Raw genomic sequence first — 26,434 nt, 5'->3', positions numbered from 1 at the left:
ACTGTGTCACAAAAGGTATACATTTTAGACACCGGGGGATCAGTTTTGTTCCTTTGCTCTTGAGACAGCAAAAGGGAGAAAACTAGAGAGATACCGAAAGAGAAAGAGATAGATGATGACAGAGATAAAAGAGGAGAAAAGAGAAAGAAAGAAAGGAAAGATTGACAGAATGAGGACAAAGGGAAAGAAAGGAAAAAAAGCAGAAAAAGATAGGGAGAGAACTGAATAATGAGAAAAAAAGATGAGGAAAAAATTACAAATAAACTGAGAAAGGAGTGGTGCAGCGCAAAAGTTGCCCATGCTTTACATGTCACAATTACGACACACACAGATACTTAATAGAGACATAAGGTATCAAAGTGAACTTAGAACATGTATCTTGCATGGTTTAACAAACTAATGTAAGTGTTGCACTTGGCATTATTAAAGAGTGCCTTCACTGTAGGATTAAATAATTTATTCATATTAACGTGCTCTACCATAACCGATTGTGATAATTAGAAAATCCTCATTTAGTAGATAATGTACTAACCATAAAGATGAAATTTGATTTTTGTAATGTGTGTGCTAATTCACACGAATAACATTTATTGATTAGCAAACTAGATAGAAACCAATCTCATGTATCTAGAATGTGATTTTACTTAAAACGACATGAAGTTTATGTAATGTGTGCATTATTATTTCATATATTTGATTTAAATGTAGTTCTTAGCCATACTTACAAACGTTTATTTTAAAGGCTTACTGAATGTTACATGCAATGTGAAACTTAATGAATTAGAAACGTATATTCATTTGTGTTTAAATGTGTACACAGATATTGAGTAGGCATCATTGAGTTAACATTTAATTTGTCATATTTTAGGCTTTTATTTCCCTATGCTGCAATAAAGCTGATTTCATTTTTCTGCTAACTCGACATTTCTTGCATGTATTCACATCCATTGTTAGTTGCAGAATAGATTCATTATTGTACTAGAGATAGAAACAAAAGCCTGAGTAGACCTTCACGATGGAACATGGGGAACCTGAGCATCAACTGGAAGGCTGTTGAGCAAATGTAACAAACTGATGTGTACATGAGAAACTGATGTCGTTCCCATGCCTAGTGTTCAGCTTTTTCCCAAAGTAGCCGTCTGCTACCTGAGAATTAGACTGAGACAATAGTCCCCTGATGATGCGTACAAAGGGGGTGTTACCTAGTGGACTTTATGTGCTATAATGTAATGTTCACCCTGCCAGACTTCAGAACTCCTTTTTTCCGAGATGCTGTAGGAAGTCTCTTTCGAACCTTCTCTGCCCTTTAGGGAATACCTTTTCCTTTGGACGTTTTGAGGCTTAGACCTCAATTCCTATCTGATCGCTTTGTAAGTGTGGCTTGGGCTAACACTTTTCTCTCTGAACCATAGAGGACTCTTGACCGAGCTTCTGAAATGCTGACACCTTCTAAACCTAATCTTCCTGTCTTGATTCTCATTTCCTTTATGGAATTCTCTATTTTTTTAGACTATTTAGATTACCAGAACCACCCTCTGTGTTTGGACCTCGATTTCTGTGATCTTAGATTTACGTATGCATAGACAACTAAACTTGAGACTTTCTCTGGGTATCAATTGCTCCTATTAATATTCCGCATTGCATTGACTGAAGTTCTTGTTTATTTAATTTTGGTACACCTAAACTTATTTAGGAGTTTTGGCTGCCCCGTTGTTATTCTGTATCTTTACAGCATGGTGCTGTGAATATTGCATTTGAACTTAATTTTGAATTTGTAATAAATCTTCTTAACCCAAGCTACCGATTCCTGGTCCTCACTGTGTAGCCAAATGGGTTGAACTGTTAATGGAATTTTGATTGATGTTAATGCTAACTCCTATTAACTCTCGGTCCAGGAAAGAAAGGTCTGTTGGAGGCCTATTGGTAAGCATGTGGGCCCAGAAAACACTGTATCAGGCGCAAAAGAAAGGAGATGAGAGAAGAAAGAAATTACAAAGAATTTGTGAAAGGAATGAATGAAAAGAGGAAGAAAGAAAGAATGAAAAAAGAAGTAGAAGCAGGAAAAAGAAACAAGGAAGATGACGACAGAGCAAGGAAAGAAGGCAAGAAAAAGATGCATATTAAAGCAAAGAAAATATGCAAGATAAGAAGGGAAAGAAGAGAAAGAGAATAAAAGAAAAAGGAAAATAGGAAACAAAAAGTAGAGACATGTTGACAACAGCTAAAGTGCAGGAAGAGAGGAGAAAAAACTAAAAAGTACTGCATGCACATATAACAAGAAAATGATAAAAGCAAAGAAAGAATAGCAGAGGAGGAAAGATCAAGACTTAAAGAAGATAAGACTGAAAGAAAGGAGGAAAAGAAGGAAAGGAGAAAAGGCAAACACATGAGAAAGAGAGGAGAAAGGATTAATAAATGGAGAAAGCAGAACGACAGAAAATGAAGGTAAAACCAAGAATGAAGGATGTAACAAAAGAAAATTATTGAACAAAAGAAGAGGAGAAAGAAAGGCAAAGAAAGAATTAGAGAAAAAAGAACGGTGGAGAGAAAACAGCAACAATAAAGAAAATAAATGAGGAGAAGAAAGAAAAAAATAAGACAGTAACATGGAAGGGGAAAATAGAGGAAGGGGAGAAAAGTTGAGGTAGAAATGAGGAATAAGAAAAAGCAGAGAAAAATAGTAGAAGTAAAAGAAAGAAGGAGAAAAGGATAAAGAAACTGAAAAGACTGCACAACAAAGAAATAGGGAAAAGAAGACAGAAGTAGGGATAGTAAAAAGAAGTTTAAAGAGATAGTAAGAAAGAGAAAGAAGGTGAAATAAAGGGGGAAGAAATAAAGAAGGGATAAAAGCAAACGAGAAAGGAAAGAAAAACATAAAAGCAAGGAAAAAAGAAAGAGAAGAAAGGAGAGGGAAGAAAGAAAGGGGAAAAGAAGTAAAGAAAACTTTTTACTGAATAGGGTAGGCGGCATCATCCTGCATTGTCAGCTTTCAAGTCATTTTAAATAGCTGCCTTATCTGGTGGCCAGATCTATATTATCAATCCTGCTAACAAGCAATTATCATGTGCGAACTACTGGTGGATGGCAATCGACCATTTGGAGACCCCTGAATTCTAATCCATTTTTTGTGAACCAGACTATTTTTATTTTTCACCTGCACAGAGCTTGCACTGGCAGGTGAAATCTCTTGTAAAGAACAAAAATCTTAAAAGGGGCTCAGAGCCTGTCCATTACTTACCTTTACTTATCACTGGTTGGATCCGACATCACTCTTGATTCCTTGCTTCCTATTAGTCAGCGGCTCCTCCTCACCTCTGGCTTCCTCCTTGGCTTTGAGTCTTCATCACTGCTGTGGAGCATGGACTAAGTACAGCTTCCTGTGGCCATTATCCTTCCAATGGCCACAGGTTCCTGCAGATAATCTTTTATTTTTACATTTTATCCTTCACACATCCCCATCCGTCACCCTCCCTCCACTCTCCTCCCCCACCCTACCCCACTCAGTCTTAAAGGGAAAAAAGCCCTAAGATGCTGTCAATGCGGATCGCGTCATAGTGATTTCTTAATTTCAACTTATAGCAATGTTGCACAGCAGCTTGCATTGCTCTGCAACATGTAAAAAACATTGTTAATGCTTTTTTTTAGGGATTGTTATCCGATTGAAGACCATGAACTTGATTATGAGTGTTATGGTAGGGGATGCAATATTTATTGCACACATGAAAATCCTTTACTAAGGGGTTTAGAATTTAACAGATGCAATAACTAGCTACTGCAAGCTTTCCCCTTTGACTTAGTGAACACAAAAGGTATTTTGTGTTTCCCACAGCAACATTTGCATATCCTGATATTTACAAGGCATTTCCCCTGTTAGCTTTTGGGGGATTTTAGTTGCTGCAAATTATCTGGATTTTGTAATGTTTCATCCAGTAATTTGTGCGGTAAGGTCAGAGGAACTTGTAATTATGACCCCTGCACAAACAGCTGTCAATTACCAGTGAGCTAGAGCAATAGCAAGAAACTGTAATCATTACATTATTTTGACATACGAAGTAAAAACTTGATTTTAACGCACTGCGCTTTATGTTTTTATAAAACATCCTTCTAGGCAGACATTTTTAGCCAGGCAACCTAGCTTAGAAAGAAAATCAGACACATCTCCTAGAATCCTGCAAGAATAATACACCTAAAAGAAGAAAATTGTACCCCTCTTTTAATGACAATAGCATCTTCATGTTTTTCAGTGCCTGGAGAAGAAGACACGCCAAACATGCGTCAATAATATTGTTTTTTACGAAATTAAATACAGTCAAATCAAAGACCATGAGGAGATACAGAATATCCATATAGCATAGTTTCATGATAACTGAGTTTCAATCCACGGTGACCAACAGACCTGAACTGCCTGATTTGTTCGACCAATTGACTGTTGCTGAAATTGCCCGAACATGTACGCATGATGAAAGCACGGTAGAGATCTTCTCGTAGTTTCCGGTTCTGGCTGTGCTTCATGAAAGGCCCATAGCTTGGGACATCTAGGGTCACTTTCCAAGGACCAGCTTCAGGGTCAGCGCTTCCGGGGATCAATCAGAAATACCATGACATGAAAAAGAGAGAGAAAAGAGCTATGTTCGTTATTTCTGCCCATTTCTACTGACGCCACAGGATTTATCATTTATGTTGAACTCTTAGACGGAACATGCACATTTAATGAGAAATAAAATTTTATTTCTTACTCATAATAATGTTTTAGCTATGCCGAATTTTATACTTACAGCCTTTTTCTATCTTTCTTAACTGGTGTATTTATTTAATTTTGCTTCAGCTTTTTTCTTACCTAGGTTGTCCTGAGTGTGAATTGTCTTAGCGATTGGTGGAATAGGCGGGCTTCCTGCAGGTGCATTACCACATCAAAGGACTAAGTAAACAGTTGTATTCTGTTCTATTCTGGCCACATATTTCTATACTTGATGATCCAACTTGTAGGACACAGTTGTAGACATGTAAACATGCAGGTAGTATTTTTCATCCCAGGCTTGCAGAAAAAAGGAATGAAGCTCATGCTCGTTGGCGAGATACCCATCAAAGATGAAATAAATACCTGGGCTTGTGTTATGTAAGATGCGCCTTGTACCCAAGGACGTTGGGTGCAGAGGATAGAACCATGTGACTGGACCTCATTAGGAACGATCACACCATTATATCTGTGGGTCCTCGACCAATACATTGATATATAGATATTTGAAAGTTCATGTATGTCTCTATCGGACAGGAGGACCTGGTTTATGGTTCCTGATTTGATGGATGTCAATCTGGATCCCTCATACAAGAACGTTTTGGTTATGTCTCTCAGAGGTGAGGGTCTAACTCAGGTTCCTTCAGGTGTGAGAGTCTTAGGGCCATATGCATGAACACATTTTCCCATAGACACAGAATGGGCAAAACTCTTTGATGCATCTGGCCCTTAGTGTTCTTATGTCTGAGGACTCTTTGTGAGAGCTCTCCTGGAACAAGGGTCTCAGTTGTGGTCAATTTTATTTGAGGATCTCAGTTAGGCTTCCTCAGACCTAGGAGCCGAGGGCCCCGTCAGGTGTCAGGGTCCTATATGGGACTATACTTGAGGTTCAGACTTGTAAATGACAGTGACCTGAAAGCTATACACGTCCATAGGGATCTCTTGTGAACACTGGCTGGTCTGAAGGCAATGGTTACACTTCCAGCGCAAATGAAAACAAAGAATTCCAGAACTTGTAATCTATGCAGAAGGATGCAGATTTAAAAAGCAGATACTGAGCAGCAAGAGGCGTTGGGGTGTATGCAAGTGAGCACCCGAGAGTGCACATAGGCTGCGGGCAATTTGGGTGAAATCAGTAGGGTGTGGGGAAGGCTTCCCTTAATTAACTCCCTTGTCTGTTTAGTGCCAACTACGTGGATCATCTTCTTTAAACAAGCAGTGGAAAACCCAATAAGTCTGGATTTAATGTTCAGCTAAACAAAGGCATACAGAAATGATAGTTGCACATTAAAGCTAGCTCACTTGGCTTTCCCATTGCTGGTATCGGTAGTGCTAGTGGTGGTGATACTGGTGGTAGAGGTGGTGTTAGTGGTGGATGTATTAGTGGTGGTGTTTTTAGTGGGAGTATTGGTGATGGTACCAATATTGGTGGCATTGAGTGTTGGTCTTGGTATTTGTGCTGGAAATGTTTAGGTGCAGATAGTATTGGTGTTGGGAATCGGTGGTGTTGATGGTATTTGTGGTGTGTGTATTGTGGATAATGTGGATTTGATTCAGTGGTGGTATTAGATAAGCTACTGGTGGTGTTATTTTGATGTTGGGATTGCCACTGGTAGTGGTACTGTGTTATCAGTGGTGGTCATGTTGGTACTGATGGCATTTTGGTAGTGGTGGTATTAGTGGTAAGGGTAATTGTGCTGTTGGTCTTAGTGTAGGTGGCGCTGGTTGTGATATTGATGGTGGTGGTAATGACAATGGTGATAATGATGTGGGTGGTGTTGGTGGTTTTATTTGTGGGTTGGAATTGCTGGCATTAGTGGTTTGTAGTAGTGGTGGTGTGGTTTTAATGGTAGTGGTATTATTTCTGGTGGTACTTGTAGCGGTGGTGTGTGATACTGATGGTGGTGGTGTTATTGGTGCAGTTGCTCTAGATTCAATGGGAGCGGGGTGGTAGTGGTGGAGATATTTCTGGTGGTGGCCATTGTATGGGCGGGTTTTGAATTGATGGTTGTTTAGCACATCGGGCTGCCCTCACCTCAAGATGGCAGCCCAATATGATAAATAAAAATCAATTCGGAGGCTTTGAAATAGCAGGCTTGCTTTCCAGTTGTAAAAAAAGCATTTAAAAACAATTGCAGCAGTATAAAAAATATTTTGGGCTGACCCAAAGCTCACACTTTATATATATATATATATAAAGCAATGTTAGCAATGGTCTTTCAGGCAGCGGGCTGTCAACCTAGACCTAAAATACAACACAGCCTCAGAAATCGAACCTGAAGAAAAGCTGATAAATACACACAAATATAAAACTTTCACCACCTAATGTAATTTGTTGAAAAAAAATGTGAGGTTATATGTTAGAAAATGCATTGCTGTATTGCACTATCCTAGCACTGCAGGACTCCCTCAAGTTTAGGACTGCCGCGGTCTGTGCAGGTAGCAGCGGTGGGGTGGTGAGGCCAAGGGGTTTCGATGGACGATGCAGGGGGGAAATGAATTATTTATGTAATTTTCCCTAAGCATCGTTCCTCAAAATCCCCTCTTACTCAGCCCCACCGCTGTTACCTGCACGCACTGTGGCTGGTTTAGGAGTGCACACTAAGGCCTATTTTATTTTTCAAATTTCTTGTGATTCTTTTTTAAATACTGGATGCTAGCTAAAATCTGCTATGTGTATGCTCTTTGGCGGAAGGAACACAATTCTTCCTTGTATAGACTTGTGTCCAGAGGAACAAACAATAATACTCAAATAGGCAATACGTTTTATTTCTTTTTCAACTGCAGTCATGTACACACATTCTCACACTATCTGTCATCATTGTACTCAACATTTTGTGTCTACAATCCAGGTGGACAAACCTTTCCTTAGCTGGCAAAAAGACCATACAAGAAGAACCCCCTTGTGTGTTCAAAGCCCAGATGATACAATTTATCCAATGGCCATTGGATGAGGCTCCTCTTTTTGTGCCCAATGATAAGGCATTGGAAATCTACCTTCTACCTCTGTCCAATAGACCCAGGAGATACTATTCCTCTATGAGGGTCTAATATCCTATGAGATACTACTCCTCTTATGATCCCACTTGCTCAGAGAATATAGGGTATTCTTGTGTATAATGACTCAGCGGCTCAGGACAAACAATCTAGAGTGTACAGATCTGCTGTACCTGTGCTACTGCACAAAGTAATATGTTTCATTTTAGGAGTCCCTCTTGCAGACAAACTGATAATACCCATTACCTCAGGCAAGTATCCTCTAGTGACTATCACAAAATAACTTTGGATCCATTCTTTGGGTACACAGTTACAAACCTACTTTACTAGTGTAAAAATTATTTTCTAACCTTATATTTGTCCCTTCCACTGCATTAGAAGCAAGCAGTCTTCGTGTGGGTTCAGGTAATCCTTTCACGCTCTCCTTGTCAGTGAGTAGCAGAGAGAACGCTTTGGTTGAATCAAGCACATTGGCTCTGCAAAAAATGAAAGATGGTTAAATCTCTTTGAAGAAACCACAACTCAACCTTGATAAATTATACAATTATCTTTCTATCAGCCACCGCCCTTTTCTTGGCAAAATATCATAAATGGCACTACAATTAATGCACAAACGAACAAACAACTGTTCATGGGCTAATGTTTGAGTTCGCCATCTAGCTGAGCACAGAAATAGCCAGTTAGGGATGTCCACTGATATGAGGGAGGCCCATACTCACTATTATGGGCTCTACAAAATGTTCTTCATAATCTTTTCAGTGAAACAATTCATGCAGCTGGACAATTCCAGCTCATTATGACATCTCCTGACATGCGGCATTCCACAGAATTCAATTTTTCCATTGTACTCTTTATCGTTTCCCAGGAACTACTGACACGTTAACTAATTAATTGTTATTTATTAGAATGCAAACAATAAGCAACTTTATCTCAGTAAACAACATTCACCTGCTTTGTATGTACGTAAATTGAGATATTTATAGGGTAGTGATCTAGTTGGGAAGTAACACACTGTTGAGCGTTCTTGAAAAGATATGTCTTGCATCTCATTCTGAAATGCATGATGGTCACCTTTAGCTGATACACATTTTGATGTTTTCAGGCCCACCAATACAGTGTCCTTCTCTAATGTGGTGCATCAGAATCTCAGGCCTAATTCTGTCTCACTGACACTTCTCTGGCTGAATTCACCTCTTTTCCCCCATCTCATGTGAACAGTGACTGGGGTTTCACTCTGACTCCAAAGACCGTGTTATCAAAAAGTTACAGACAACCAGGAATCAGCGGAGTATCTGATAATCAATCCAGAACCGCCTAATCCTAATTTCTGCACCACTGTTCGGATTTGAGACTATCCCACACAGCCTGGGGTCACACACGATTCACAGATATACTAGACTCTACTTTGGCACCTCCACATGTAGTAGTTCATGCAGTTTTTTTCCTGACCATGGGTCAAAAGAAATGTGGCCATATATTTCCTACATGCATGGAAATACATTGGATTCCAGTTGAAACGTTTTCATATATAAAGCCTACTGTGTCATAGTCAGAGTGGCTGAGGACTTTTTATATGTGCTGTGCTTTAGTTGAGCTCCGACAACACTTGTCAAGAGGATTCCTCAAAGATAGGTTACAAGGGCACTCTAAATTATCTTTGGCTCCCCTCTTAATATAAAATGTCAAGCTTGAAACATGCTCACAAACATACTGAAAACAAATGATCCCCATTTAAAGTCATACTCAAACCAAACTATGTGCTTCTTAAGTCTGGTACAAATGCAAAAAGAACAATTGATGGACGGAATGCTGAACAATGTCAAACATTCACCCGCTGTACAGAGATCTGGGCCTAAATCCATCGTTTTTTTGATCACCATGCTATTCCAGTTTGGACACAGCCATATGCAAATCACTCTGGACCCCGCTCCCCATGGGAGTGTCCAGCCTGAACCGCTAGGTCAGGTCCTCCCTGGACCAGAAACAAGCATCCTCGGAACGGTTTCAGGGTATCACCCCTCATTAGGCAGGCTAGCTTGAATCCAGTGGCACAGTGAGCACAGACTGATTTGCATATGGCTGGGTCCAAACTGGGGTGGCGCGGTGAGCAAAGAAAAAAATCGATGGATTAAACCCAGATCTGTGACTGGGGGTGAATGTTTGATTTTTTCAGCATTCTGTCCATCATTTGTTCTTTTTGCTTTTGTCGCCCTAAGTGGGAAATGCATGCCCAGACGTGGGTCCTGTGCTCACTGTGCCACTGGGTGATGAGGGGTGATACCCTGAAACTGGTCCCAGGATGATTGTTTCTGGTCCATGGAGGACCTGGCCTGACAATTCGGGCTGTAATGTTCCCATCGGTAGCAGTGTCAAGACTGATTTGCATGTGGCTGGGTCTAAACTGGGGTGGCGTCAATTGTTCTTTTTGCCCATCTAAAGTCTAGTAGTCATCTTGGCTGGTGGTTGCTTTGGTCTACTTCTTTTGAAAAGAACTGAAAGGCTAACAATCCACAGATCACGTTTGTGGCAGAAGATCACCATTGCCTGAAGGCTGCACATCACTAAGGAAGCAGCACTGAGGGAAATTCCTTATTTCAGGAAGGGATCTCTTACTTCAGTAAACATAATAAAATCTAAAGAGTTTAATGTACAACTGTAACACCATATTAGTTGAATAACAGTAGTTCCAGGTCCACTGAAACCACATTTCATTTATTAGCTCTACACAGCACTACTCTTCTTGATAAGTTAGCCTCTAACTGGGAAACTAGAACGCGGTTCAATAAATAAAGTGATACCTACTTTAGGAAGCATCCTTGAAAGCAGAAATAGGACCACTTCTAAATAGATACTTACCGCTGACCTGGACACAAAGAAGCTTAATTTCATGTTTTAATATCTTCAAAATCACAAATTGTCCATTTGTATCATTCACCACTTTGGGCATCCCGAGCATAGTTGCTTCAAATCAACAAACTTAAACAAACTCCTTCCATTAAGTGCATTGAAAACATAAAGTGACAACCACAACATCAGTGTTAATTTTTCAAACCAAATAAGCATGCACTACAATGTGAGATTAGCCATCATGCCCTACGCAGGTATAACCATGCTCACATAAACTAGGTAAACCATGTATTACCGAACAATGGATAAATAAGCATTATCATGCTTGAATCGGCCTACCAGTCACAAAGATCTATTCAAAGTCAATCCTACATGAAGGCAGACACTCAACCAAAGCAAAGAGGAGACATTGTGAAAAGACTGAGTCCAGGTAACTCATTGTCCTGATTATTGTATGTGCGAACACTGGTTCTCCAAGTCAAGCAGCAAATGACAACTCTGAAACTTTCCCCTTACATTCTTGAACATTCCAATTCCGTGTATTCCATTCCACACAGAATAACCCAACACACCCCTCTTTGTTACACCATGTAGAAAAAATGCTTTCTTTCTGTCCCAAATAACGCATAGTGAATAAGAAAATAATTTACCCCGATGAAGAAATACATGTTAAAATTCTAAAATAAGGTGTCATCATGTGGATGGCCATGAAAGATTAACAGGCAATCAGAAACTTATAAGTACGAATGACGCACAAAGTCATTAAACCTAGAAAGTTTGTTCTTGAACCTTTGGGGACACTGCACAGATTCTTTACAGGGGTTTGACTCCCAACTTACAGAATCAGTTACACCAAACTTTCGGCAGACAAACTCACACATGGAATCTGGAACAACTGACACAACTGATTTATTCCACATCCTACCATTCTCCAGCATCACCACATGGCCTCTGACTTCCTGGACACGAACAGGAGCAGAAAAGAGTGACAAACCCTTGTGTACTTTGCCAGGTTTCTTAATTCTGACCCAGTTGCCCACCTCGATGGAAAGTGTTTGGTACTTTTCCCCCACAGTACTGTAATTGCCCTGAACAGCGTCCCTAATCTCAACAAGTTCCATTTAGCCTCTATCAATTCACTTCCTACCCATCCATACCCTGTTTAGCTTAGAACCAGCTACCCTTCCCCTCAACAAAGTGAAACACCTATTAAAGAAATTCAATACCAACTTGTGAATTAATGGTCTCCATAAATTTAATTTCAGGCCATTTGGAAAAACAAGTGCAAATTCGGGTGTACTTCCTAAAGCTCCAAGTGGTCATGAAATATCAAATGCCACTTTGTGGCAAGGTAATTTACACAGTTGTAACTTGTGTCTTATCACTGAGAGTACACTCACAATTTCTGACCAAGTATTCTACCTCCTTGTCCACAACTGGCCCCCAGAAGTCCTCACAAAGCCTGCACTTAATGGAACGTTACCAACATGTCCTTCATGAACCAAGTTTAAGAAATTTACGGTGAAGTCCTGCAGGAACTACTAACAAACCAACCCTGTGCAGCACCCCACTAACAGCTCTCTTATATGGAAGAAGATTCTCTTGCAACAACTTAGATTCAGGTCATCCCAGAGACAAGTCCTTTATGGCCGCTTTTATGTCACCATCCTCCCCTAACTTTTCCTTTCATTCCGTTTCAGACAATGCACCATCCATAACAGGATTTAGAGAACCTTATAATACACACCATTTCAAGGTCATCAGAAGAATATGCAACAAAATGTTCTTCAGACAAGGGTAACCAGACTAAGCAACCTGCAGCAAAATTATTTTTCCTGAAACATTCTCAAGAGTATAGTGAAACTCCTAAAGTCTGTACTGCCACTTTGCAATCCGGGGAGTAGATCTTCCTCCTCTTGTGGTACTGAATATATCAACCAAAGGCTTATGATCAGTTCTGTTATAAATCAATTTATTCCCCCACAAACAAATCTTGTAATATTGAGTACCCCACCACAAAGCAGGGGCTTTAATGGTAGAGTACGTAACTTCTACATCTCTCAGGGTTCTAGAAGCAATAGCTGAGAGTTCCTCACTGTCATTTTTCCTTCATTGCATTAACAGCACACCAAGGCCTTGATTACTAGCATCAGTATTGATGATACCTATATCACCAGTATCAAAAGGTTTTAGCGGTTTAGCTGCTGCAATCACCTTATTAACAGATTTAAATACCATGTGAATTTCATTATCACATACATATTTAACATTTTATCTAAGTAAATTACCCAAACATGATGTCTAGCTGGCAACATTTTTCACAAATTTGGAATAGCACTCTATGAGTCCGAGAAAGGACCTCAATTGATCAATGTTGATAGGCGCATGTGCATTTTCTATGGCTGTCACAATTTTGACCTTTGGCCCAATGCCTGTTCCAGAGAAGAAATTACCTAAATAATCCACCCCCTGCCAAAGAAACTTACACTTGTATTTTTTTAAGAGTCAGCCCGCTGTCACTCATGACTTGTAGCACCTTTCTAACTCTCAAATTATGTTCATCCATACCGTAGTTTAAGATGCCCTCTTGAAAGGATAGAACTCCTTCCATGTCCTAAAACAAATTACCCATCAACCTTCGAAATGCAGTGGAAGCTGATGATAAGGCGAATGGTATGCGAACATAGTGAAAAGCTCCCACAGGTGTCACAAATGAGGTCAAATGCTTAGAGTCCTCGAAGACTTCTATCTGATGATAGGCAGCGGACATGTCTAGGGAAGTGAACACCTTTGCTCCTTCCACAGTTGCTCACATCTCATTAATGTTAGACAAAGGCAGTCGATAAACCCAAATATTTGAGTTCAGGTCACGCAAGTCAACACACAATCTTAAAGACTTGTCTGACTAGCATGCCAAAACTACTGGGGCAAGCCGTTTCGAACCCTCAATTGGTTCAATAATCCCCAAATTGCATAATTTCTCCGACTCAATTTTAATTTCTTCTTCAAACTCATTGGAACCTTACGAACTTTGTGCACCACAAGCGAGCATCTTGTTTCAACACGATACGATGATTAAAACTTTTCCATTTTCCTAATTTATCGCTAAACACTTGTGAAAATTCATCCACCCACCATTGCTCATTTAACATGTTTGACCATATTGTTTGCAGTATTCAGAAAGCTATGTTTGGATATAACCAGCATGATTGGAATCTAAAATCATTTCAAGAATCATTCCACTCTAATTAATTTGACCCCTTCTTCACGACATAAACAAGCATAGTGGTAAAACAATTATCAAATTGTAACTTAGCATCAGTTTTCCCAACTACTTCTATCCTTTTACCACCATATCCAAAGAGTTTAATTCAAGAGTAACGTAAGTCAACTTCCTTGAAGAAGAGGAACCCAAATCTGCCATGACTTTGACATCCTTCTCATTGATGGAAATAATACAAAAGGTGGACTCCTTCTCCCAACCCTCTTGTCTGTGGCTAATTCAAATATATCTTCCTCCTCACATCCCAGGGAAGACAACATCAACACAACAATGTAATTGTTCTCTGGAACACTTTCATCAAGTGCTTTGTCAATCTGGATAAATTGTGTTTTTTGACTCACTGAAGCTTTCCTTACCCTTGCAGATTGACCCTTTTTGCCACATTTAAAAACAACTGAGTTAAGAGAAACACAAAATTTGTCATTTCCCAAATGAATCATACTACCAAATTGAAAACACACAAGATTGCTTTATTCACAGTGCTGTCACTACGAGAATTTGCACTGCTAGGTATATCGGCCTGTGAATTCACATTTTGTCTTTCATCTTATTTAGTGACTATTTGAACTTTGTTTGGCTTTGAACATGTGCTCATTTCCCTCATGCACCTTTCAGAGAGCTCAATGCTCCTACCATTACGCAAAGCTAACTCAAGGTTAGGATCTTCAGTTGACAATAACCTCTCTTGAATTTTCCTATTGTTAGTTCTCTCTATAAGCTGGTTGCAAATTATTTCATCATTAAATTCGCTAAAATTACTGGTACCTGCCAATGTTCTTAATGCAGCTACAAAATCATTAATCGTTTCGCTAGGAAGCTGAGCCCACCTAAGAAATTTATGCTGTTCCAAAACAATGTTCTTTTTTGGATTAAACCTCTTATCCAATGTTTTAATGATAGATGCATATTCATCCTACAATTCAGCTGTGTCACCTTCATCACCAACACTAAAACTGATATTAACTAACTCCAATGGAAGTATTTTTAAGACACTTCTACCTTCATATCCTAGATTATACACTAAAAGAGCTTTTTTTCCTTTTGAAGTAAACAGGTCCCCATCAATGGCCTCAGATTCAAATGATTCCCGCCACTGTTCCCAAATGAGGAAAGGAGTACCTGGAAGCTGAAGAAACTGGAGGTGGCACTGCTATCTTTTCCATAACAATAAGCGTGTGCCATTGCTGTCAACAAACAATATCTATTCTATATGTAATATAATAGCAGAAATGCACTGCCCACCAGGAGTGCACAGTAATATGTGTAAATGCACAAAAGAATGTCACCACAACTGATGCCTACAATGAGAAGTTAACAAGCAGTAGCAAATGTCAAGAATGCACCAAATAATTTTACTTTGTCGTGTGTGTCCCTACAATTAGTACCTGTAAGAATCAGTTAACAACAAGCAGTCACAAATGTCAAGGTCTGTTCAAGATTCAAATCAGCTCCACACGGACTACATATCTCACAGGCTTCAATAAAAGCCACCAATGCCATAAATGTCCTCGAGAGTGTAGTGCAAAGTGCTTTCGGCGGTAAGCCCAACCTCTTAAATTAGCCGCAGGGATGCGAATATAATGTATTTTCTATGGCCAATCACTGGAGCGACAGAACATCGTTGGAGGAAAAAAGGGGCACTTCAAGTTGCAGAACCCAAATGGAATGAAGGGTGCACAGCGCCTTCAAATATGGAAAGGTGACTCACCACAATGCACACCAGTCAGCACGTCATTTCCTGTCGAAGCCATTAGCAGAAATTTTCTCAGTACGATGCCGTAACACTCAGCAGGCAGTGGCATTTTACCCAGAAAAACATGGATGGACCATTGGACACTCACTGCTACTGAAAAGACAGAGTCTAGGTAACTTATTCAAACTTCAAAAAATGTCCAATAGATAAATTCCTAATATGCTATTTATTGTTATCCTTAACGCGTTTCGTTCCAACTACTTTTAGAACTTCGTCAGGACTTAATGCAATAGTAAGAAAGAGCATCGGTAGGGTATGTAGGAAGTTTATACAGTTCCATCCAAGTACTGATCAAACGGTAATTCATGATGGACTATATCAATGTGTCCCGACATGCAGTGATCAAGATAATATATTCGTAGGTCGATACCTCATTAAGTATGCAGTCCTCCTAGTGATAGCATCAGAGTAAGGACTTGCATGTGTGTCACTGCATGTCGGGACACATTGATATAATGCTATTGCATTAAGCACTGACAAAGTTCTAAAAGTAGTTGGAACGAAACGCGTTAAGGATAACAATAAATAGCATATTTGGAATGTATCTATTGGACGTGTTTTAGACTTCCAATTTCTTGCTAGTGCACCTATCCATTTGCTAGTTTCCGAAATCTGCTGGACAGTGGTTCCGAACAATGGCAGGTATCAAATTAGTCGTGCACAGGACTTTACGTTTCTGTGAATTCTGATTGAGGTGCGGTCATCACAGTCCGCCATTGTAACAACTGTTTGTCTTATCTAGGTAACTTATTCTCCTGTTTATTGCATGTACGACCACTGTTTCTCCAAGTCAAGCAGCAACTGACAACTCTGGAACCTTCACTTTACATTCCCTTAACATTTCAGTTCTCCACATTCCATCCCACACAGAATTACCCAACACGTTGCCATCATCTTTAAGGGCTAGATAAAAAGTAAACATGCCCATCAACTTCATTCATCATCTTCAAAAGCTTAACAGTCTCCATTTCCATATCTCCTATAAGTACCACAAACTTTCAAACAAAATACTACTCACCGCAATTAAAACTTTATTGACCAGATTATAAATACCTAACACATAATAAAACATTCTCCTCCACAAATACATTGCTGGGAGACTTCGATATCAACTGGGCAAAATGAAGTGAACCAGTAAACCCGATAACCTCCTGCAAATACATGATTTACTTCAAATATCCTCACTACAAACCTAACATAAAGGTTAACCTCTCTGCTTAATTTCTGCTTAACCACTATTAGTAAAATATTTCCCTCTATTTGAATCTGACTGGTCAGACCATCCTTTCATACCCTTTCTCATCATGATTATTCTAAACTGATCAAATGAAAAACAAATAAACAAAAATCTATGTATGGCACACAAGAAGAGTCACAGAATCGACACTGCATGACTCCCTACCACTCAAACAAAACCACCTTGGCCCCTCAAGGATGAATATATGACGTTACATCGCTGTTTTTACACCGTGATGCCTATACAACACAGGCATTACAACGCAAGTCGTTACAACGACTTGCGCTGGAGAGCACTGGATTTAGGAATAGTATGATTTACAATTCCAACTTCAGTCTACGTACAGTAGGGAAGGTGTTGGAATAGTAAATCATACTATTCCTTAGGTTAGAGCGCCATACAGCACAAGTCATTGTAATGATTTGCGCTGTAATACCCGCGTTGTAAAGGTATTGCAGTGTAAACACAGTGATGTAAACAATGATTCCCCTCAAGGATACCACCATGATTCTGAACTTGTACAACAAAACCATTCTAGACATAAATGACTCAGCGAAACATAAACTTCTCTGAGCCAAGGTGAGTTATAGTTTATAGACTCCTTCCATGAACTGAAAGGAAATGTATGTAACACGGAAAAAACTCTTTGCATCTCTATAGCTCTGGTGATTCTTTCCAAACCCAAAGCCTGCACAGAGGGTTACAAAAAATCTACTCTACATTCACAGAAAATCTCCACCTAATCAAAACCAAGAGGTGCCCTTTTACATTCATTCATGAAAAAACATGTCGGTAGGTTAGGTCCTCACCCCTTCATCAGTTGCAGTCTAATGCATTAACTTTGTTTTCCCCTTACAAAATACACATTAACATGTGACCAATTTCTATCGGAAGAATCCATGCATCTGTACCTAAAACATTAGTCACATGGTAGGAGAGCTGAAGGATTAGCAAAATAAAGAAATCAGCATAATAATAAATAATTTTTTGACTACTTATCAGGTTTCAGAGCTGGTTGAGCAGAGAGAGACACTTCACAGGTCCTCTACGTCATTGCCACTAGTCTACCAAGCATTTGACAGTGATGGAAATCTGAGACTGCTAAAAGTACTTGAATCCAGAATGGGCTGCAGCGATCAGGTCTTGAACTGGTTCTCCCCACTCTAAATAATAAAAAACAGTTTGTATTGGGAGCCACACCTCATCTATTGCACCAATGAACTGCAGTGTCCCTCAAGGCTCCAAGGCTTCATTTTAGCACTGAAACTCGTCAATCTCTACCTACAATCTTTCTGCTACATATTGATGGACTCTGGTCTTATTATACATCCGCATGTTGAGGGATCACAATCATACTTGAGAACATTAATTATGCATCAAAGACATTTCAGCATGCATAACACATGGTAACTACAGAATAGCATAATCCAATATTGGAGCAGCAGGGAGTTTATTGATGTATTCATGCTGAATGCTTGTTGCCATTGGAAAGTAAATCTAAAACCGGAAGGTTCACATGCTTTGAGTTATGGTGATTCAGGTTTTTCTCATATTTCACCTCTTCTCTGGTATAAAGCTATTCTTTTATTAAATTGTTTCGTTAACTCATTTAATTTTATGCATTAGTTGGTAAGAACGCTGGAACAAATCTCTCATTGTACTCACAGAATGATACAATCAACCGATGTTCCTTCAAGGTATTCCATCTGGACCAACTCTGAAGAGCTTCCACATGAAGGAGATCAACAAAGACTGGCAAGAAGATACATTATGGATAGGCTACTCCAAATTGCCGAGGCGCTTTTCAACACCGCCTAATTACTGTAGTTGGAATTATCCACACTTTGTAGATCTGTTTCATTTACACTCACTTTTCAGTGTGCATTCTGCACTATATATTCACTCAAATGAAGCCTTTGTAGAATGAATATAAATGGATATGCAATTCTGAAGGCATTGTCTCTGCATTCTTTATGAATATACATTACTTATACAGTTGGGGCTCTAACTATTGGCTAGAATTTGGAAACAATATATTTGTTTTTCAAATAACACCTCAAGAGGCCACTGTCTCTAATATCACAATGCAATTTAAAACATTTCACCTAAATGACCAAGGTTAAAAAAAGGCCATCCTTGATCTGTATCGGATCATGAATTAATTTATTTAGGCTAATGTTTATTATTTAGCAACTGTCTCTTTTTCCACTGGCTTAGTAACATTGACATAGTGGAAATTGGTACCCTTTTTATTTGAGAGAAGAAAAAGGGATACAAATGTGGAGAGTCTATCAGGAGAGCTGAAACAGAAAAACCTAATAACAAATTAACAATTTCACTGGATTGTGCATCAAATGACACAGGTGGAAACCAGGGTCACTCACAGCAAGGGCTAGTGTGGAACATAGCTATAAAGGTTAACCACTGCATGTGGCCTAAAATTAAAACAAAGTCTAATGTTGGACTAATTGCTCACATTTCTAATTCAGCAACTTCTGACTTTTTGGTTCATCCTTTTAATTTAGTTTACTATGATGATGTTATCCCACACAAATTTAACATGCTAAATCAATATAACAAGATGTTGCCCATTATTGTTTGACACATTAAATCAGTGTATATTTCTGGTAGGCTGCAGCAGGTTATTGATATATCTTGCCAGACCACAGGCTGATGCATATTCTTTCTAACAAATATGACCCAACACATACAGTATGACTCTTCTACCTCTTCAATGGGAAATCTACTCCAGTGTACTTCAGGGGCTGCCACTACGTTAAAATGAAGTCCTTATTTTCTTTCCAACAGACCAGGCAAAAGGTTTCAGATCTTCTTATCATTCCTCACTTACGGATTGCCACAGGGTTCTTCTTTAAAAGTGTTGTTTAATGATTTTTTTAATGATTATATATGATTATAGCAGAATTTCTAAAAATGCCAGGTGAGTCAAGAACACTGAGGAGCACAAAAATGCGACGATTGGAAACACCTAAATTCCTCAAGTACTGACATTTTCCATTGCCTCAATAAACACCTAGATTCATCTTCCAACACAAATAAGAATATCTCCGGATATCATTGCTACACAAATAGGTCTGTAGACCCACCTCCTCTGGTAATACTTGGGTTGAGGCTGCCTAATTGGGTTTAAGTTGGAGAAATCGCATTGTAAAATGTTTTCTCTAGACCTCCTCCTAGGCATGGCAACAGCTCCACTCTCTTCTCCACGCTTAGTCTCTGATTTCACTTCTAGTATTTTTTTTAATCTGGCATTTTTGCATCCTTACTCTTAACCTTTTGAGCTTCACACTCCCCCACAGAGAGAAGAGATTTGTTGTTGTGTTTTTTTTAATAAAAACATTTTTATTAGCTTTTCAACACAAACCAAAAAAATACACCGTTCACTGGTCCATGCAGGGAACCTGCAACAAGGATATATGACAGTCACTGTTTACCTCTGGTCCCCCCCACTCCCCCAACTTACATACAAGTTCCTTCAAGTCCATAATAGGACCACCATTTGGCCCATGACCTGGCATGTCTCTGTGGACATCCATCCCCTTTACCATGATTGTCTCCATTCCCACCAGGATGTGGTCATCCCTGGGTCCCCTTAATTCGTTCCAGTAAGCAGTTTTAGGCGAAGCCTTGATTCTATGTCCCAGAACGTCAGAGAGCGTTTTGAAGACGGCAAGCCAATATTGCTAGAGGAGAGGTCAGCCCCACACCATATGGAAGAAACCCCCTGTGTTGTCCAGACACCTGCTGCAGGTGGGTTCAGGAATTCTCTTTGTTTTTCATAGCTATCTGGGTGTGAAATAGGTGCAGTGTAAATAATGTATTTGGATGAGGCATAGTCTAGTCGATATTGCCAGGGTGCGGGGTGCCATAAAGGCTTCAGTCCACTCCGCATCTTCCAACGGTCCCACTCAGTCCTCCCAACAGCACTGAGGTGTTAAAGGTTACAGGGCGAGTGGTTAACTAGGGCTCTATATACCTGTGAAATGCCAACCTTTTCTACTGGTTCCTGGAGTAACCGAGCCTCCAGGGGTTTTTGTATTCCAGGGGCGCAGTAAGGGCCTCCCGGTGGCCCGCTATGACATGTCTAACCTGGAGATAACGATTAAACTGGGACTTGTAGAGATTTGTTGGATTAAATGTATTCCCATGTTATTTGCAAAGTGCGCTAAAATTTATGGGTAAAGCAGTGCGATAGAAATAGTATAAATAAAAATGACAGCCATATTATTCTTGAACAAGCCACTGCTGCCTGCTTCTTTGAACACTTGTTCTCTATAGCAGACCAGATGACTATAATGTTCCTCAAACTAAACACAGAAACAAGAAAGATCAAGGTGAAGTCTACTCTTTCTGCACCCCATTTTGGGCCCTCTAGCTTTATTGCCGCAGTTTGTAACTTGTTTTACAGGTATTATTACGGCTTAACTGTAAATCGTTGAGTCAGTGCTTCTGCTGGGACCTCCTACTACTGTGCTCTGAAGGTTCAAAACCCAGATACTCCTTTCCAAGAACAATCAGCAAACAGAAATTATTGTCACAATATCCTCAGAATTGAACTGTGGGAACACCCTGAATGTGGGTCCTTCAAAGTGTTGCTTCAACACTTGCAGGTGGCTCAGAATAGGATGGCTAGATTGATTTTGGGCCTTCATTACTGAGACCATATTTACAACTAATTAGCCGAGTTGCATTGACTATGAGAAAACAATAGTCCTTATAGATCTTTTTTTTATCAGGTGCTAAACTAAAACAGGCACTGGTCCATTGGTTTTCCAATTTATACTCCACCCTTATTTGCCAACCCTAAACGTTCAAGCTCCATGTAACCTAACTTACAAAAATATACAGAAAAGAGGTGGAAAGGAACCTTTTCCTATCTAGTTCATAAAGCAGGCACAACAATCCTCTCTTGCCTAACATGCAAGAAATTATACCGCACTCCCTAAATGCCTTATTACCTGGCTTTTTAAAAGCTGATTGTTAACTACAGTGATTTCTTTTTTGTGTGTGCATGCCACTGACATGTAAACGATTGTCAATGGGTTTGCTCTTAGTGCTGGGAATCTTTTATTCGGGGTCCGTGATCTTTATACAATTTGTACTCTGAAACACCCAAAAATGTATCATCCCATGATTTGACAACAATCGCAAAGTAGTCATAAACCCAACTCTGCAAGAGTACCCAGCATGCCCCTGCATAAGTGCAACAGAGGGTTGACACCAAGAGGCACCAATTCAATGATATCAAAAATACCCTAGAAGACCTATGTAGATTGGTAACCAAGGAAACAGAGATTGCAACGCCAGTCCAGCAATCCTACACTCTGTGTGGCTGGGTCTATGATAAATGGGAGCAAACATCCCACAACTAAGGTCCCCTAAGTGGAAAATAGGGGTAGGGGAAAACCATCTGTTTTGCAGCTTCTATGATGCAGATAGACTAAACAGACTATGCAAACATCCACTCCCCAAGTCCTCGGGTAGACAATATACCGCGACCAGACTTTAGGAGAAAGATAAATACTTGAATAAACACAGCTTTTGTCCACACCCTACATCCAAAAGCAAACAATTAAACTAGTGTCCTCAGAGTTCCCAAAGCTGCAATAGAATGGTTGATTATAAACCCAGTGATTGGCGGAAAGTACTGGTGAAGAAGACACAGTTCAGAGGAAGGTCTAAAGTAGGTATGAGAAAGACATACAAATGAACCCCATGCAGAAGGCAGAGAGCTCAAAGACAGGGTCTGATTGGCTTATGCGGCAATCTGGCAGTGCCACAAAGGCTGGTCTGACAGGGCAGTGTACGGGCCGGGTTTGTGGGCTAGATATATGGCCTGGTGGTCTGGTTTTCACATTTTACTTACCTGATATGACCACAAACATTTCAAGCAGCAAGCACAAACGCACACAGAGTTTCATGCGTTGATACCTTTATTTTGGTCCTTGGGCCTATTTTCTGTCGTAGTCCGACCCTGCCCACAGACAGTCAGCCAGGGCCATCAACACAAAGATAAACATTCCACAATACCACCCAGTAAAGATACAGACGCAGAATACAGAGGGCAATACGGAGGGCAACACACGGGGCAACACACAACTACCATATTCAATGCAGAAGACAGATTTTCACATCCTAGAGAAATGGAAAATTCGGGCAAGTGTTCAAAATAAACCACAGGACCTAGATCGTGTCTCTAACACCACTGGGACAGACAGTGGTGAAACTGGGATAAGGGGAAGCCATTTGTAAACGCATCCCTTTGGCTGCAGGTTCCATTTCTTATCCAAAAGTATCAGAGAGGCAAGGCCCCGAGGTGCCAATCACTGTGTTGTTTCTGTTCCCAGTTTATTTATTTCCAACTATGATCTTGAAGATAAGATCTCAGGCATTCATCTCCTTGACAGCCTTGTGCCGAGCCTGAGCTGCTAAAGCTGAAAGACCCTCCGTCCATTATCTGCAGTTTTTGGATTAAATCCCACAAAGGAGAAGAGCACACATATCTATGCAGAAATAGGAGTGTGAGGACAGCACAGGTCAAAGGAAGGTGCACACACAGATGATTCAGAGCAAGTGGGATCTGCTTAGATACCAGCATGATTCTTGAAATGTGGGGAACACACCTGACATTGTGTTTTACTTACAGGCTGTCTCTGCTCGAGGGTATCCACTACCGTCGACATACTCAATAGATTTAGAGCCTCATTTATGAAAAGTGACGCATCGCTGCGAGAAAACAGCGATGCATCACTTTTCATTGCGCCCTCCTTGCGACACCGATGGTGCGTCATATTTACAGTATGACGCATCACGTCACAAGGAGTTGCAGATACGTCCCCGCAAACGCTATCTGGTCCCGCTTTTAAAGAAACTTGATTTTTATCAGATCACACCTGCCATGATGTATTTACAACTACTATGTAGTAACAGTATTCTTTTTGTATTAGAGTATTTAAAGTCATCTGTAAAATATAGAAAATGCCTGGATTTATAAGTATGTACCGCCTAAAATTCCTGCTAACTCAGCTCTGATGTATCCTAATGATGAACTTATTCCCAATATTTACTCTTATTGTGTCGTACTTGTGTGTACTTTTATGGTTTGTTTTAACAAAACCGAAATAAAGTTTTTATTGATTGATTGACGTATCTGTAGACGCAAAAATGACGCATTGCTGGAGTGTGTCACAAAAGTGACGCAACTCCAGCAATGCGTCATTACACATGGGCAAGTCCCATGTTAAATGTGCCTGCGTCAGTCTTACGTCTGCCATGAGGCAGGCGCAAGATATTGACGCATTTGCATCCTAGAAGTGGCGCAGTGAAATCTTATAGATTTCATGGTGTCACTTCTACGACCCTTTCTTGCGTCGGAATGCCCCCCTTGCATACATTATACCTGGCGCAGGTATAATGTGGCGCAGAGGTTTACAAAGTGACGCATCTACCTAGATGCGTCACTCTGTAAATATGGTGCAACAAGGCGCATGTTTTACGCTGCTGGTGCGTCACAAAAAGTGACGCAAGGGTTCATAAATAAGCCCTCTAGTGTTCACCTTCAATCGATTTAGTGTTCACCCCTTCATTGTTGAAACAATTATTAATATTAAATAACTATCTGGTTTCTGTTTCACAAGAGATACACAATCAGGAATAGTTGAGTGTGAGGATGCAAATGTCAGCTTGCCACTTGCTGAAAATGCACTCATTGTACACCGAAATATTGCTGTCTGCTTTTTATTTTTCGTAAACTCCTTTCCCCTGAAACATCAGCTTCCTATCTGTGAGCAAAGCACTAATTTTACCTTCAAACACAAGCTTTTCAATTGCAGCAAATATTATTTCTGTTAGTGTCCACAAAGACAAAATTTTGTCCACAAATAACATGTTTTAGTTTTAGTAAATAAACCAAATGTGTCCTCTATTATCAGGTTGTAAAGTTGTAAAAGCAAAACAACTTTTCCCTTTGTATACCAGTTTGCCACTTTTTTGCAAACACAATATATTTGACTTCAGTACCAGCTTACCATGAATTTCTGTTCTGCATGGGCCGCCTCACATTCATCTGGACAGAGTAATAAGCCCACTTACCACCATAATTTGCTCTGGTTTAGTCACATTTGCCCATGTCATCCTATCATATGCCAGGCCTGGGCACCTGATTTCATCATTGCCACTACATCGCAGTGAAGCAGAAGCAATCTAGTGGCTAACCTTCGACCTTGGTTTCAGGAGACCTCGGTTCTATTCCTGACTTCCGTCCTTGATCACACTGTGAATCCGAGAAAGACTCTACGTGTCCCTTTGTTCCAATATCCACTAGAAAAGCACAGCTCATACTTCAAATTTCCGCAAATCTCTCTGATAGCTACAAATGACAAGAAGTTCAACAATGTGCCAAGCATGATAACCACATGTTAGGGATGTCAAGCATTATGTCAGGTTTGCCCACAATTATACCTGGGAAGGCCGCCCTGATCTTTGTGCCATGATAGTCCTTTTTAGGTCGAGATTGGCCAGCACATGAGCTGCTCTGCGATGCATGCTGTATTGAGGTAGGGACTTGAAGCTCCACCCACATTTTTCATTGTCTTGTGTCATTGTCCACTGTAAACTGTGGCTGTTCATTGGTCAAAAGGCTTAGTAGTCCCTCCTTAGTACCGCCTTGTCTCATTTTGTAACCTTCCATGGCGACACCCCCTGTTACAAGTGTTGTTGCTCGGTAGGCTTTAATTACAGCCTCCGAGCACTATTTTCTGAAGTAGCTTTGAAACACTCTCTCCTACCGCTTTTTAAAAATATTTATAGCAAGTATTTGCAATGCAATAGGTCTCGCATTTGGGACCTAAGCTATTGCCATTGCAAATGACAATGCCTTTTATTTATCTGTTTTAAAAACATCACATAAATAAAAGGCATTATCATTTAGAATGCCAATAGCTCAAACTCTCATAAATGCGAGACCTATTGCATTGCAAATGCTTCTTTGTTTTCCTCGTGTGTTTGACAGTCCTTCCCATTAACACAGACACTACACAAAAACATCAGACAACACTACTTCTCTTACCTCTCCTCTCCCAACAGGGATGCTCCTTGTCTTTTTTTTAAAAATGTACTTACCTCTCTTTATGCTCTCAAAACCTCCTAATATTGGCATGTCCCGGTTCAACATTTTACGCATCGGTACATTCATAAAAGAAATGGGGACACACACTTACACTCAGACACACATGCACACTCACTCACACACACAAACAAATTCTCTCCCTCCCTCTTTCTATCTCTCTCTTCTTCTTTAGCCCAGGTTCACTGATTTCCCGTCCTCTTTTCCGACATGAGACAGATGCGCTCAGCATTTAAACGTGCTTATTATTATCCATGTCAGAGTGAAACCACTTGACATTTCCCCAGGGATATCCTAAGGACATTCTTCATTTTAAGAAAGGCACAGACATGCAGAATAATTCCTCCTTTTACTAATGAGTACTTTTAGATGTTAAAATTCACCTCTTGGATTTCAATGGCTTTATTTTTCACTTACAGTGTTAGGGTTTTTTTAAC

At 40.0% G+C, this 26,434-nt stretch overlaps 1 protein-coding gene across 1 annotated transcript in view; it reads right to left on the bottom strand.

Moving 5' to 3' along the window:
• LOC146796571 (uncharacterized) overlaps positions 1 to 26,434 on the bottom strand; it is a 464,924-nt gene that overhangs the window by 267,644 nt on the left and 170,846 nt on the right. Inside the window, exons 7-8 of the mRNA XM_085629207.1 lie at positions 8,083 to 8,208; positions 4,397 to 4,573 (exon numbers count right to left, since the gene is read on the bottom strand). Of these exons, the coding sequence (XP_085485333.1) occupies positions 4,397 to 4,573; positions 8,083 to 8,208 (303 nt within the window). The remainder of the gene's footprint in view (positions 1 to 4,396; positions 4,574 to 8,082; positions 8,209 to 26,434) is intronic.

Source organism: Triturus cristatus, chromosome 10, assembly GCF_964204655.1.
Source record: "Triturus cristatus chromosome 10, aTriCri1.1, whole genome shotgun sequence".
Lineage (NCBI taxonomy): Eukaryota > Metazoa > Chordata > Amphibia > Caudata > Salamandridae > Triturus > Triturus cristatus.
The sequence above is the reverse complement of the archived record's forward strand: the minus strand, read 5'-3'. Positions and strand labels throughout refer to the sequence as shown.